The sequence below is a fragment of the Anomaloglossus baeobatrachus genome, chromosome 12 (genome assembly GCF_048569485.1).
Source record: "Anomaloglossus baeobatrachus isolate aAnoBae1 chromosome 12, aAnoBae1.hap1, whole genome shotgun sequence".
In the NCBI taxonomy this organism is placed as follows: Eukaryota; Metazoa; Chordata; class Amphibia; order Anura; family Aromobatidae; genus Anomaloglossus; species Anomaloglossus baeobatrachus.
In genome coordinates this window covers 21925993-21941698 of record NC_134364.1, presented here as the reverse complement: position 1 = coordinate 21941698, position 15706 = coordinate 21925993, and the positions used below count along the sequence as shown (strand labels likewise).

General features: G+C 45.4%; 1 protein-coding gene across 2 annotated transcripts; it reads left to right on the top strand.

Moving 5' to 3' along the window:
• Positions 1 to 2159: 2159 nt before the first annotated feature.
• GNPNAT1 (glucosamine-phosphate N-acetyltransferase 1) lies at positions 2160 to 15327 on the top strand. 2 transcript variants are annotated; one of them, XM_075329526.1, is made up of 7 exons: positions 2160 to 2247; positions 3184 to 3279; positions 8755 to 8919; positions 9391 to 9453; positions 10514 to 10641; positions 10810 to 10871; positions 14016 to 15327. In XM_075329526.1, the coding sequence occupies exons 2-7, from the start codon at positions 3249 to 3251 to the stop codon at positions 14161 to 14163; spliced, it is 597 nt and encodes a 198-aa protein (XP_075185641.1). In that variant the 5' UTR covers positions 2160 to 2247; positions 3184 to 3248; the 3' UTR covers positions 14164 to 15327. The 2 variants fall into 2 exon arrangements, with proteins under 2 accessions (XP_075185641.1, XP_075185642.1); XM_075329527.1 differs by lacking the exon at positions 3184 to 3279.
• The last annotated feature ends 379 nt before the right edge of the window (positions 15328 to 15706 follow it).

Genomic DNA, 15706 nt, shown 5'->3' with positions numbered 1-15706 from the left:
CAGAAAGAAAGGGGGCTATATTGGGCACTCATTTTTTTGGGTTTTGTTTTTGCACGTCAGAAATGTTTATTTCTACATTTTGTGCAGTTATATTGGTTTACTTGGTGGAAATAAACAAGTGAGATGGGAATATATTTGTTTTTTATTAAGTTGCCTAATAATTCTGCACAGTAATAGTTACCCGCACAAACAGATCTCCTGAGATAGCCAAATCTAAAAAAACCCACTACAACTTCCAAAAATATTAAGCTTTGATATTTATGAGTCTTTTGGGATGATTGAGAACATAGTTGTTGATCAATAATAAAAAAAATCCTCTAAAATACAACTTGCCTAATAATTCTGCACACGGTGTATTCTTATGCTTAGGAGGCAGTATTATAGTAGTTATATTCTTGTACATAGGGGGCAGCATTATAGTAGTTATATTCTTGTACATAGGAGCAGTATTATAGTAGTTATATTCTTGTACATAGGGGCAGTATTATAGTAGTTATATTCTTGTACATAGGGGGCAGCATTATAGTAGTTATATTCTTGTACATAGGGGGCAGTATTATAGTAGTTATATTCTTGTACATAGGGAGCAGTATTATAGTAGTTATATTCTTGTACATAGGAGCAGTATTATAGTAGTTATATTCTTGTACATAGGGGCAGTATTATAGTAGTTATATTCTTGTACATAGGGGCAGTATTATAGTAGTTATATTCTTGTACATAGGAGCAGTATTATTGTAGTTATATTCTTGTACATAGGAGCAGTATTATAGTAGTTATATCCTTGTACATAGGAGCAGTATTATAGTAGTTATATTCTTGTACATAGGGGGCAGCATTATAGTAGTTATATTCTTGTACATAGGAGCAGTATTATAGTAGTTATATTCTTGTACATAGGGGCAGTATTACAGTAGTTATATTCTTGTACATAGGAGCAGTATTATAGTAGTTATATTCTTGTACATAGGGGCAGTATTATAGTAGTTATATTCTTGTACATAGCGGCAGTATTATAGTAGTTATATTCTTGTACATAGGGGGCAGTATTATAGTAGTTATATTCTTGTACATAGGGGGCAGTATTATAGTAGTTATATTCTTGTATATAGGGAGCAGTATTATAGTAGTTATATTCTTGTACATAGGGGAAGTATTATAGTAGTTATATTCTTGTACATAGGAGCAGTATTATAGTAGCTATATTCTTGTACATAGGGGCAGTATTATAGTAGTTATATTCTTGTACATCGGGGGCAGTATTATAGTAGCTATATTCTTGTACATAGGGGCAGTATTATAGTAGTTATATTCTTGTACATAGGAGCAGTATTATAGTAGCTATATTCTTGTACATAGGGGCAGTATTATAGTAGTTATATTCTTGTACATAGGGGCAGTATTATAGTAGCTATATTCTTGTACATAGGGGCAGTATTATAGTAGTTATATTCTTGTACATAGGGGCAGTATTATAGACGTTATATTCTTGTATATAGGGGGCAGTATTATAGACGTTATATTCTTGTATATAGGGGGCAGTATTATAGTAGTTATATTCTTGTATATAGGGGGCAGTATTATAGACGTTATATTCTTGTATATAGGGGGCAGTATTATAGTAGTTATATTATTGTATATAGGGGCAGTATTATAGTGGTTATATTCTTGTATATAGGGGCAGTATTATAGTGGTTATATTCTTGTATATAGGGGCAGTATTATAGCAGTGTCTGTCTGTTGCTCATTGCCATCTTCGTGATTTTGTAAATAACATTTTCCAACTTTTTTTTAAGCCAGAAAAAGTGTTTAACTGGATTTTATTTATTATTACTTTACAATAGATGGAGATGTTGGGAGGATGAATAAGGGTTAATGGTAACATAGTTGTATAATACTTCTGTACGGCTTTATCTCACGCTGCTCCATTCTGCTCCGTTTCTGGTTCCTGTTCTTCAGTTCTGGGAGGATGTAAACTTCATCCCTGTCCTCTCTACGCCATGGAGTCGGTAACCATGGCGAGAGACAGACGCCGCCTTCTCCAGCTCCAGGTCGGCGCGGCGCATGTGGTGACGTCAGAGTTTGGGCACGGTGAGGCCCGGACGGTGTCCTGAACGCTGATTGGCTGTTCGCTTGGAGCTGGCCTCTGTGCTGCTGACGTCACGCCACGTCTGAGGTTTCCCCACAGCGCAGAGGCTGCTGGGCCTGAGAGGAGAGAGTGAGACAGACGGGAACAGGCGACAACCGGTAAGTTCGTTCTCCTCTCCAGTGTTCCCGGTGTTTGACCCCGTTTACCTGCTGTAGTGGCGCTGGTTGTCACCAAAGGCTTGTCAGTGCTCCATACTGGGAGGAGAGGGGGTCTCCAGTGTGTTATAGTGGGCTAATAGCTGCTAGTAGTGGCTTGTGGAACTACAAGTCTCAGCTACTCTCCTTAGTGCAAGAGGAAAGGTATCTAGAGTATTGATATTGTCACAGGTGATGATAGATTGGGGGCTGCGGACCCCCAGCGGGGAACTAAAGGGTAGAAGGGAGATCTGGCCCTTTTAGCTATAGAAGCCCCTCCATTCATACAGAAGACGTATGTGACAGATCTGCGATAGTGATTTGTCCCTGCACGTTGCAAGTGATGGGACCGCCGGACCGTGCGAGTGGGACCGCCGGACCGTGCGAGTGGGACCGCCGGACCGTGCGAGTGGGACCGCCGGACCGTGCGAGTGGGACCGCCGGACCGTGCGAGTGGGACCGCCGGACCGTGCGAGTGGGACCGCCGGACCGTGCGAGTGGGACCAGCGGACCGTGCGAGTGGGACCGCCGGACCGTGCGAGTGGGACCCCCGGACTTTGTCTCTGGGACTGCTGGACCGTGTGACTGGGACCGCCGGACCGTGTGACTGGGACCGCCGGACTTTGTCTCTGGGACTTCCGGACCGTGTGACTGGGACCGCCGGACTTTGTCTCTGGGACTGCCGGACCGTGTGACTGGGAGCGCCAGACCATGTGACTGGGACCCCCGGACTTTGTCTCGGGGACTGCCGGACCTTGTCACCGAGAACCCTGGACCAGGGAAAACTTTGTTAACCCTTCTCTGGTACCATGAATTAAAATCACTAGTTGCACCAATCTGCATGGTTAAACATTAACCCAAAGTTACCAGACAAGTATTAAGGATCCTTTCTGCTTTCAGATTTGTGCGGCAGTTTCATATACACTGCGGGAGAAAAGTTAGTGTCATTTGGTAGAAATTTCCGGATGATCCTACAATGTCCTCTGACCTTTGCAGGTGACCTTCTCTGATCTTCTGAATGCACATGTCCAACTGTTCAATGTTTCTCTACTTTTTGCACATCTTGCTGTTCTCTAACAAGGAGCTTAATGGTAAAATTCACCACAGGTGTTTGATAAATTTCGGGGGTTCAATTAGAATTGGTATTAAACTGTCGTCCTCATCATGGGGTTCACATTTTGAAATCCTGACGATACCTAACAATTGATCCGCACTATTGTGAGGCTTCAAGCAGGATGTTCTCAGACGGAAGTGACCACTGAGCTTAGAGAGTGTGAGAGTGTCATCCACAGGTTGCAACATAGATACAGAGAGACTGGAAAAGTCACAGAAAAGCAGAGAAGTGGACGTGCTTTGACCACATCCCACACTGATGACCGTTTCATTGTGAATAATGCCCTGTGGAGCCGGATGATGAATGCCACACAACTCCAGGCACATTTAAGGGATGTGATCGGCACCCAAGTGTCACATCAGACCATTCAAAACCTTCACATCTGCGTGATAAATGACCTGTAAGGTTCCGTGACTGCACCACCAGGCACAGTGCTCATCTACGTTCCTGACCACACCACCAGGCACAGGCGTCATCTACGTTCCTGACCACACCACCAGGCACAGGCGTCATCTACGTTCCTGACCACACCACCAGCCACAGGCGTCATCTACGTTCCTGACCACACCACCAGCCACAGGTGTCATCTACGTTCCTGACCACACCACCAGCCACAGGCGTCATCTACGTTCCTGACCACACCACCAGGCACAGGCGTCATCTACGTTCCTGACCACACCACCAGGCACAGGCGTCATCTACGTTCCTGACCACACCACCAGGCACAGGCGTCATCTACGTTCCTGACCACACCACCAGGCACAGGTGTCATCTACGTTCCTGACCACACCACCAGGCACAGGCGTCATCTACGTTCCTGACCACACCACCAGGCACAGGCGTCATCTACGTTCCTGACCACACCACCAGGCACAGGCGTCATCTACGTTCCTGACCACACCACCAGCCACAGGCGTCATCTACGTTCCTGATCACACCACCAGGCACAGTGGTCATCTATGTACCTGACCACACCACCAGGTAAAGGCATCATCTACGTTCCTGACCACACCACCAGGCACAGGCGTCATCTACGTTCCTGACCACACCACCAGGCACAGGCGTCATCTACGTTCCTGACCACACCACCAGGCAAAGGCATCATCTACGTTCCTGACCACACCACCAGCCATAGGCGTCATCTACGTTCCTGACCACACCACCAGGCACAGGCGTCATCTACGTTCCTGACCACACCACCAGGCACAGGCGTCATCTACGCTGCATGAGGGACCAGTGGGCTCAGTGCTGGCCACTGATGAAAGTCGATTCATGCTGAGCAGAAATTGTGGCCATCAATGATGTTGGAGATCACAGGAGAGCACTATATGTCAGTCACTGCTGTCATCACACGAGCCTTTGGTGGTGGTACAGTGTGGTCTGGTGTGTCTGGTCAGTAGAGGACGGCACTGCACTGTGTGAATGGTGCAGTTTATATGACACTTTCATATCCATTAGATCCAGGTCAGGTCCCCCAGAGGGAGAGGCTCTTGTCACATTGTCCAGTGGCGGTAATAGAATATGGGGCAAGTACAGTATATTGTTGTGATAGGACAATTATGTTTTCTGCGCCCTTTGGCGGTTTACATTGTATGGTATCCTGGTGTCTGTACAATTCTGTGCAGTGATCGGTCATCAGGTACTATTTATCGTCTTTCCTGGGGGTTGTAGTTATCGGACATTGATAAGGAGGGTTGGAATGCAAATAAGACCATTGTTAGAGCAAAGCAGACCCATTCCTATGTGATTCTTTTATTCTTGTCTTTCAATATCATTGTTTATCTGTGTAATGTGTAATCCAGAGGGACTCTTTAATGTCTGCCTGTCCGGACCCCCGCAGCAGATTGGTCTAGTATTGGCCTAATATCAGCATGTGACACTGATCGCCTGTGATCATTGTGATCGAGAACACCCGGTCGGGTGGAGGGGTCTCTTGTAAACACAAACTAGGGCCCTAAACTGCCCATTCCCCTTCATTAGCTGTGGACAGAGCGCTGGTTCGCTGACAGTTCTCTTCATTCTTCCAGATTTTATCCTCGTTAGGGAATGTCCTGCTGAGTGTGCATGTATTATCAATGTGGAAAGGGGAAATAATCCAGAGCTGGACCCCTCTGCGCCTTTCTCTCCCCCCCCCCCCCCCCACTACCTGGTATGGGCACTCTTTGGTCCTGGGCTCTTGGGCCTCTCTGCACCCTGGACTTTGGGGCCCATCTGTGTTCTTTCCCCCCCTCTTTTTGGGCCCCTCTGCATCTTTTCCACCTGGACTTTGGGGCCCCTCTGTGTCCTTTCCCTCTCCGTGCTCTGGGGCCCCTCTGCACCCTTTCCCCCCTGGATTTTGGAACCCCTCTGTGTCCTTTCTTCTCCTGTTTTTGGGGCCCCTCTACATCCTTTCCTCCTTTAGCTTTGGGGCCCCTCTGTGTCCTTTCCCTCCCTATGCTCTGGGGCCCTTCTGTGCCTTTCCACCCGGACTCTGGGGCCCCTATGTGTCCTTTCCCCTTGGGCTTTGGGGCCCCTCTGCATCCTGTCCCCCCTGGGCTATGGGGTGTCCCCCCCCCCCTCCCGGCTTCGGGGTCTTTTTGCACCTTTCTACCCAGGCCCCATAGCCCCTCTGCAGCTGTTCACCCCCGGCTCTGATGCCCCTCTGTGGCCATTCCCCCCCCCTCCGCCCTAGTGTCTAATGGGAAATTCAGACCAGGAGCGGACACAGACAGGAGAGGCCCCACTGCTACAGCAATATCTGTTCTCTTTTGTAATTCAATAGCTCCTCCTAATACACAGTCCCACCTGCTTTGGAGGTGGTGACCCCATAAACTCGTACATGATGGGTACAGTATATGGGTACATGATGGGTACAATATATCGGTACATGATGGGTACAGTATATGGGTACATGATGGGTACGGTATATGGGTACATGATGGGTACGGTATATAGGTACATGATGGGTACGGTATATCGGTACATGATGGATACGGTATATCGGTACATGATGGGTACAGTATATCGGTACATGATGGGTACAATATATCGGTACATGATGGGTACGGTATATCGGTACATGATGGGTACGGTATTTCGGTACATGATGGGTACGGTATATCGGTACATGATGGGTACGGTATATCGGTACATGATGGGTACAGTATATGGGTACATGATGGGTACAGTATATCGGTACATGATGGATACAGTATATCGGTACATGATGGATACAGTATATCGGTACATGATGGGTACAGTATATCGGTACATGATGGGTACAGTATATCGATACATGATGGGTACAGTATATCGGTAGATGATGGATTCAGTATATCGGTACATGATGGATACAGTATATCGGTACATGATGGATTCAGTATATCGGTACATGATGGGTACAGTATATCGGTACATGATGGGTACAATATATCGGTACATGATGGGTACAATATATCGGGACATGATGGGTACAATATATCGGGACATGATGGGTACGGTATATCGGTACATGATGGGTACAGTATATCGGTACATGATGGGTACAGTATATCGGTACATGATGGGTACAATATATCGGTACATGATGGGTACGGTATATCGGTACATGATGGGTACGGTATATCGGTACATGATGGGTACGGTATATCGGTACATGATGGGTACAGTATATCGGTACATGATGGGTACAGTATATCGGTACATGATGGGTACAGTATATTGGTACATGATGGGTACGGTATATCGGTACATGATGGGTACGGTATATCGGTACATGATGGGTACGGTATATCGGTACATGATGGGTACAGTATATGGGTACATGATGGGTACAATATATCGGTACATGATGGGTACAGTATATGGGTACATGATGGGTACGGTATATGGGTACATGATGGGTACGGTATATGGGTACATGATGGGTACGGTATATCGGTACATGATGGGTACGGTATATCGGTACATGATGGATACGGTATATTGGTACATGATGGGTACAGTATATCGGTACATGATGGGTACAATATATCGGTACATGATGGGTACGGTATATCGGTACATGATGGATACAGTATATCGGTACATGATGGGTACGGTATAACGGTACATGATGGGTACAATATATCGGTACATGATGGGTACAGTATATCGGTACATGATGGGTACGGTATTTCGGTACATGATGGGTACGGTATATCGGTACATGATGGATACGGTATATCGGTACATGATGGGTACAGTATATGGGTACATGATGGGTACAGTATATCGGTACATGATGGATACAGTATATCGGTACATGATGGATACAGTATATCGGTACATGATGGGTACAGTATATCGGTACATGATGGGTACAGTATATCGGTACATGATGGGTACAGTATATCGGTACATGTCATACTATTGTGCCCTGCATCCTGGATCCGGTGTGGTATGTGGCGCAGGGAGTGACCTATCCAGGTGAGGTGGAGGCACTGACAGGTTCCTCTCCTTTGTGACACTTGGGTGTGTCGCTGTCGCTGGACATTTCTTACATACACGTCTTAAGGGGATCATTGTTCTGAGATATCAGGTTACTGGACAGGAGAGGTGCCGGCTTGTGACATTGCTGGGCTCTTGTCCTGTCACCGGTCCTTTACCTGTGTCGAGGGGCATCTTATTTGCACATATGATTTCTCTCTTTTTGTTTTCTCATTATTAGAGGATACGATCACATAAACCTTCACTATTCATTGCGTAGTCTTAGGTTTGTCTCAGAAGTGTAGACGTTGTCGGTTCCTTCTCCCGTCCGGGTCGTTGGTCTCCAGGGACTGTAGCCACCCATAGAACAAACAGTGAATCAGAGAAGTGTCGGGCAATTCCCATGGATGGTTCTGGTTCTTGTGACACGAAGAAGTACCAGAATTAGCAGGACAGCTGATAGTTTGCTGAGGGTCCTCTGTGTATCTGGCTCAGCCTCACAGGTGACGGCCCGGGGGTCCACACTGATCCGTCCAAGTAGAGGACTCTGGACCCGCAATTCTTGTACATCCCCTTTAGTAGCCATTTTTCTATATTGTGCACCTGTCTCCGCAGAGATTTGCGATTAATTTTGGGGACAAATTGACTGTAAATTCCGTTCCGCCTGTTGTGCAGGGTTTTCAGCTGTAAAAGGGAAAGTTTCCATTCACTGTCAGCAAGCAGAGATCTAGAGTAAAGAAGTCAGTGAGATTCCTCCCGCGTCATCCTGTGTCTGTCATCCTGTGTCCGGCTGATGAAATCTCATCCCCCCCCCCGTGTTTGCACAGCTTATCACAGAATACACTGCGGTGCTTGTATGTTCTTTTTTTTGTGTGACTTTTGCTGATTATTTCTTTGCTTTTTGGTTCCAGGAGCTGCAGCCATGATCCCAGATGAGACCCCCTTGTTTGACCCTCAGTTACTGGAAGGGATTGACTGGAGTCAGAATATGGTGTCGTTCAGTCCATCCATCTCTCCGGACCACCCTGGAGAAGGACTCGTCCTGAGACCCCTGTGTACTGCAGACATAAACCGAGGTCAGTGCTCGCAATGGTCGCCCACGTCCAGGGCGGAGGACCCCGACCCTGATCTGAGCAGAGGATTACTGCGGCGGCCAGACACCGATGCAGCTTCCCCCTTTTACTCGTCCCTTTTTCAGATCGTAGTTGGGTCAGTGATCATTATGGAAGGATTCTAGCTCCCGGAACCCCAATGCTCGGAGTGTATCTCAGTGTGTGACACTTTTCTGCCCCATATGCTGCCATGCTGGCTAATAGAGGGGGGCATCAGAACAGATTAGTCCCCCCAACTACGACCTAAGCGGGATTTGTCCAGTTTTGTCTGTTTTCTTGTCAATTAATAGGAATATTCTCGTTAACGCCCAGAGACCGATACCTGTTCTGACAGATCGTGGGGCTCCCATCTGACGGCCGTGGACTCCTGACGTGGCCACTGGATCGGGGTCCTGTGAATCTATTTATTTACTAAAACTTTGATTCTTATTTCAGGATTTTACAAAGTACTTGGTCAACTCACCAAAGTCGGAAACGTGACTGCAGAGGATTTTATCAGTGAGTAAGAGTACACCTTTTGTTTTTCTCCTTTTTCTTTCTCCTTTTTCTTCCTCCTTTTTTCTTCCTCCTTTTTCTTCCTCCTTTTTCTTCCTCCTTTTTCTTCCTCCTTTTTCTTCCTCCTTTTTCTTCCTCCTTTTTCTTCCTCCTTTTTCTTCCTCCTTTTTTCCTCTTTTTTTTCTTCTCATCTTTATTTCCCCTCCTCTCTATTTTCCCCCTTCTTTTTTTTTCTCCTCCCCTTTTTTCTCCTCTTTTTCCCCTTCTCTCTTTTTTCCCCTTCTCTTTTTTTCCCCCCTCTCTCTTTTTTTCCCCCCTCTCTCTTTTTCCCCCCTCTCTCTTTTTTCCCCCTCTCTCTTTTTTCCCCCTCTCTTTTTTTCCCCCACCTCTCTTTTTTCCCCCACCTCTCTTTTTTTCCCCACCTCTCTTTTTTTTTCCCCCACCTCTCTTTTTTTTCCCCCACCTCTCTCTTTCCCCCCCCACCTCTCTTTTCCCCCCCACCTCTCTTTCCCCCCCCTCCTCTCTTTTCCCCCCCTCCTCTCTTTTCCCCCCCTCCTCTCTTTTCCCCCCCTCCTCTCTTTCCCCCCCTCCTCTCTTTCCCCCCCTCCTCTCTTTCCCCCCCTCCTCTCTTTCCCCCCCTCCTCTCTTTCCCCCCCTCCTCTCTTTCCCCCCCTCCTCTCTTTCCCCCCCTCCTCTCTTTCCCCCCCTCCTCTCTTTCCCCCCCTCCTCTCTTTCCCCCCCTCCTCTCTTTCCCCCCCTCCTCTCTTTCCCCCCTCCTCTCCCCTTCTTTTTCCCCTTTTTTCCCCCCTCCTCTCTTTTTTCCCCTCCTCTCCCCTTTCCCCTTTTTTCCCTTTTTTTTTCCCCTCTTCTTTTTATTGCCCTCCTCTTCTTTTTTTTTTTTTTTTTTTTTCCTCTATTTTTTTTCTCCTCCCCCTTTTTTCTCCTTTTTTTTTTTTTCTTGGTTTCTCTTATTTTCTCTGTTTTTTCTCTCTGAATTGGAAACCATTTAATTACTGACCAATTTTAAATCCCGTCTTATTTATTAAAATCTTTCCTTTTTCAGAGAACTTTAAACACATGAAGAAAACGGAGAATTACTTTGTGGTTGTCGTGGAAGATCTGAACCTCGGGCAGATTGTAGCCACGGCAACATTAATCATAGAAAATAAGTTTATACACGGCTGCGCCAAGGTAAGCGAGAAGGTTTATTTATTTATTTTTTTTCAATTTTTATTACATTATTATCTTTTTTATTACTAATATTTTAATAACGCTTTCCCAAAAAAGGAATGTTCTTTTCGTGTCTGTAATGTCACCTGATGGCGGAGCGGTTTTGCTGACCTGTGTTTCTCCCTGCAGCGAGGTCGGATAGAAGAGGTGGTCGTCAGTGACGAGTGCCGGGGAAAACAGCTCGGAAAACTGTAAGTGATGAAATATTAGTCATAGTAAATAATATGAACATGGCGCAGAGCCCGACATCATTATTTAATGGGTGGGGTCCATCATGTGAGACCCCCCCCCCCAGAGATCCTGAGAAGGGCTGCTTTGATTCCGAATCCTCCTAAATGCTTTATTTTTGCATAGCAGCGCCCCGGCTACCTCCTCTTTTTGGGGGGGTTACGCTCTGCCAGCCCCTTCAGTTCAGTGATGATTTTAGAGGTCAAACCCGGTTATTAGGTCATTAGGTGATGGCGTATGTTGGTGCTATACCCGATGAGCTGGGACTATCCCTTTTTAAAACGACCGCTCGGCTATTCTGTCCCGTCAGATTTATTAATTGTATTCTGTTAATAAAACAACCCCAGAGCATCTTCTCTTGAACTGTTCACTGCTCCTCTGTTACTCCTCCTGGAATTTATGAACACATTGCTAACTGAAGGTTGCGGCGGGCCACTATATAGCATAACATTGGCAGCTCTGATTGGAGATTGTCCGACATTCCCTGGGTTTAACTGTTTTGCATGGAAACTACCGAGTTTTTTTTCAAAATCTGGAACATCAACATAACTCTCCAAACCCCAAGTGTAACACCTGAATCCATCCCTCTATCCATCCATCCCTCTCTCCCTCTGTCCATCCCTCTATCCATCCATCCCTCTATCCATCCATCCCTCTATCCATCCATCCCTCTATCCATCCATCCCTCTATCCATCCATCCCTCTATCCATCCATCCCTCTATCCATCCATCCCTCTATCCATCCATCCCTCTATCCATCCATCCCTCCCTGTTTCTATCCATCCCTCTCTCCCTCTATCCATCCATCCCTCTATCCATCCATCCCTCTATCCGTCCATCCCTCTATCCGTCCATCCCTCTATCCGTCCATCCCTCTATCCGTCCATCCCTCTATCCGTCCATCCCTCTATCCGTCCATCCCTCTATCCGTCCATCCCTCTATCCGTCCATCCCTCTATCCATCCATCCCTCTATCAATCCATCCCTCCCTGTTTCTATCCATCCCTCTCTCCCTCTATCCATCCATCCCTCTATCCATCCATCCCTCTATCCATCCATCCCTCTATCCATCCATCCCTTTCTCTATCCATCCATCCCTCTATCCATCCATCCCTCTATCCATCCATCCCTCCCTGCCTCTATCTATCCATCCATCCCTTTCTCTATCTATCCATCTCTCTATCCATCCATCTGTCCCTCCATCCATCCTTCTATCCATCACCAAAGGTCCTTAAACAATCTTAACCTCGGAATACAACCCTGGGGTCCCTGAGAAATTGCTCAGTTTGACTCCCCCTAAGGGCATGTGCCCACAGGACTCTGTACCCGCGGATTTTGACGTGGAAAACCTGAAAATTATCTGGATTTTGTAGATAAATCCGCAGGTTTTAGCAAGTACAGACACTCCCAATGTTATCCTATGGGACATGGGGAGTGTCTGTGTCCATGCTGCGGTATATGCAGCTGCGGAATATGCTGCAGATGTCCCGCGGCCGCACATAACTGCATGTCAATTATTCCTGCGGAAATACCTGCGGATGTCCCGCCTCTTCACTATGGAGATAGAGACCGGGACTTCTGCAGATAAGTCGCACGAATGTCCGCAGGTTTACTGCAGATATTTCGCTGGAATCCCGCAGCAATGGATAGTTGTGGATTCCGGGGATCAGCTGCGGGAAACCTGCGGACGTAGATGCAGATATATCTGCGGGTTCATTGTCCCGTGGGCACATAGCCTAACATCGGCCCTGACTATCGCTTATTTTTGGAATAGGGCTTACATTTCAAGCATACTCCTAAAATCTTGTAAAATCATGCTAGGGCTTATATTCAGGGTAGGTCTTACTTTTGGGGAATCGGGGTACCTATGAAATGACACTTCACCCTGGGACACATTTCTCATGTTTGGTACCTGGTATCCGCTGATCTGAGCAGGGGAGGAAAACTTTGGCCATTAGGAAAAGTGTATAGTCACATTTTACTACCAGGGGTATTAGGTCACTTTGAAGAGTAACTATTGTTTTAATGTTTATTTCATGAATTAACAGCACATATGACAATAAACCATTTTGGAATGTATCTTATCTGAGAACTCTGCTTCTTTCACTCTCAATTCTTGGGTAAAACTTTTAAAATCCGTCTTCAGTGAAGACAATCACTCCTATTACAGAGATAGGAGCTGACAGTTGGTGCTCTTGAAGTTCTATGGAGGGAGGAGCAGCACCAACTGTCATCTTCTATCTCAGTAATGGGAACATTGAAGTCAATTTTTACCTGTGAATTTAAAATTTTGAGAAGAGAAAAACCAATCGAGGAGGAGTAGAAAGCAGATTTCCCTGAGAAGATACATTACAAAGTTTCTAAAAGCCACGTCTCACTAAGCAACATCGCTAGCAACATCGCTGCTGAGTCACGGTTTTTGTGATGCAACAGCGATCTTGTTAGCGATCTCGCTGTGTGTGACATCCAGCAATGACCTGGTCCCTGCTGTGAGGTCGCCGGTCGTTGCTGAATGTCCTGGACCATTTTTTGGTTGTTGCTCTCCCGCTGTGAAGCGCACATCGCTGTGTTTGACAGCGAGAGAGCAACGATCTGAATGTGCAGGGAGCCGGCTTCTGCGGACGCTGGTAACCAAGGTACACATCGGGTAACCAAGCAAAGGCTTTGCTTGGTTACCCGATATTTACCTTGGTTACCAGCGTCCGCAGAAGCCGGCTCCCTGCACATGTAGCCAAGGTATACATCGGGTAACTAAGCGAAGCGCTTTGCTTAGTAACCCGATGTCTACCATGGTTACGAAGGACAGCGTCGTTACACTGGTCGCTGGTGGCAGATCTCTGATTGCTGTGGAGATCTGCCTGTTTGACAGCTCACCAGCGACCATGTAGCGACACTCCAGCGATCTCTGCCAGATCAGATAGCTGGTGGGATCGCTGGAGCGTCACTAAGTGTGACAGTACCTTTATTTTCACAAGTTCTATTGATACTGAAAAATAAACAGTTATTCTTTAAGATAAATGCTGTTCCCTTTTTTCCTATTTGCCCCATGTGCTGTATTTAGACTTTATCTTTCTAATATTTCTTCTATATTTTCTCCTTTTCTCCAGGCTGTTGTCGGTTCTTACTCTTCTAAGTAAAAAGCTCGACTGTTACAAGGTCACGCTGGAGTGCAAGCCCAAGAACGTGGCCTTCTACGAGAAGTTTGGTTACACGGCCTCGGATGAAACCTACATGCAGTGTCGATTCTTTGATTAACGACAACCGAAAATTAAAAAAAAATAAAAATAATAACTAAACTTGCCAAAGCGACCGACGGAAGAAACCGGCTCAGGGGAAGCGGGTCTTGTAAGAAAACCTGTAAATAATAACATTTCTTTTACATTGTACAAAACAAGAAAGGATTTTCCTATTCTAATGGAATTTTATATTTTATGTATAAAGATGGTCCGGGGGTCGGGTGAAGAGTTTTCACAATTCGGGAATCTTCACCGGTTTCTTCTAACGTTTCGTTAAGATTTTAAAAATAAATTTATTGTTCCTGAATTGTGAAAACTTTGACCTGAACTCGTGTATTTTGTGATATCTCTCGGAATTGATATTTTTTTGGGATTGCATCAGTTTTGTCAGAAAAATCTTATTTTTCTCTGTTACAAAGGTCTTGTATTATCCAGTTGTCCCCAAACGGGGGTGTCCCATCTACATGATGAGGGTTGTAGCATCACCACACATTGGATAACACTAATCAGATATTCCCTAACATCTAGACTTGCACTTAAAGGGGTTTTCCAACATTAGGGCATTTTTTTTGTATTTAAATGCATGTATTGTATTTTGGGGTCCAAACTAATTTTTGCAATTGGGTCACATTAAAAATTTTGCACCGTTTGGCTTTTACAGGCTTTGTTTTCTGGCAGGAAAGGAGAGGAGCTCAGAAGAAGAAGGAGAAGTTATAAATGCCACATGATAATGAGCTCACTGAAGGATTCTCAGTTAACTCATTAAGCAGCTTGCAATAGACAGCGCAGCATGGAGGCTATAGAAGGCAAACTGTGCTACATTTTTAATGAATTTGAATTGCAAATATTATTTTGTACCCAGAACAGCTTCCAAGTAAAAAAAGGAAAACAAAGTCGTGTTACATTTAATGCAAAATGTCGAATATTTGCTTTGTTTGTTTTTTTTTTGTTTTTAAGTATGTGTTGGAGTGCACTGTCCTTTTAAGAGTAACTTAAAGAAATATTCCAGTGAATTGATAAATGTTTATGGCTGGAATATTCCTTTATATATCACCTGTCAGATGCTGCCTTTTATTGTGGTAGGCAAAGGTTTGTATTTTTATTATTGCTGGACGTATGGGTCCTGTTCTAAGCGAAGCAAGATTCTCAACCCACCCGGATTAAAGTGATATTTTTTTATTTATTTTTTTACATGACTTTATTTTTGCTGTGCCCAAAGAGAACAGAATGTCATAGGTGATCAGTCCCTTTAAGTCCCCTTCCTCCCATAATGTTAAATTACTCACATACTACTAAACAATAAGTTTAAATAGCAGCCAAAGTTTTTTTTTTTTACTTTGAGATTGCCTTCCCCCGCACCCTCTCAGTGCTGGTGACCATATTATAACAGGAAGTGCAGCCATACCGGTTATCAATGTGCTCACATACGCCACAATCTCACTTACAGGTGCTGAAAAGTTCATACAGCTGTAAAAAACAATATGGTTCCATTTTCTGTTACCTCTTTAACAATATGGTTCCACTTCCTGTTGCCTCTTTAATAATATGGTTCAACTTCCTGT

Bases quoted from the DNA above. Each gene is read 5' to 3' on its own strand.
- GNPNAT1 (XM_075329526.1), top strand. From the start codon at position 3,249: ATGATCCTACAATGTCCTCTGACCTTTGCAG. The intron at 9,454-10,513 runs GTGAGTAAGAGT...TTCCTTTTTCAG, and splicing joins GACTGCAGAGGATTTTATCA to AGAACTTTAAACACATGAAG. The intron at 10,642-10,809 runs GTAAGCGAGAAG...TTCTCCCTGCAG, and splicing joins TTATACACGGCTGCGCCAAG to CGAGGTCGGATAGAAGAGGT.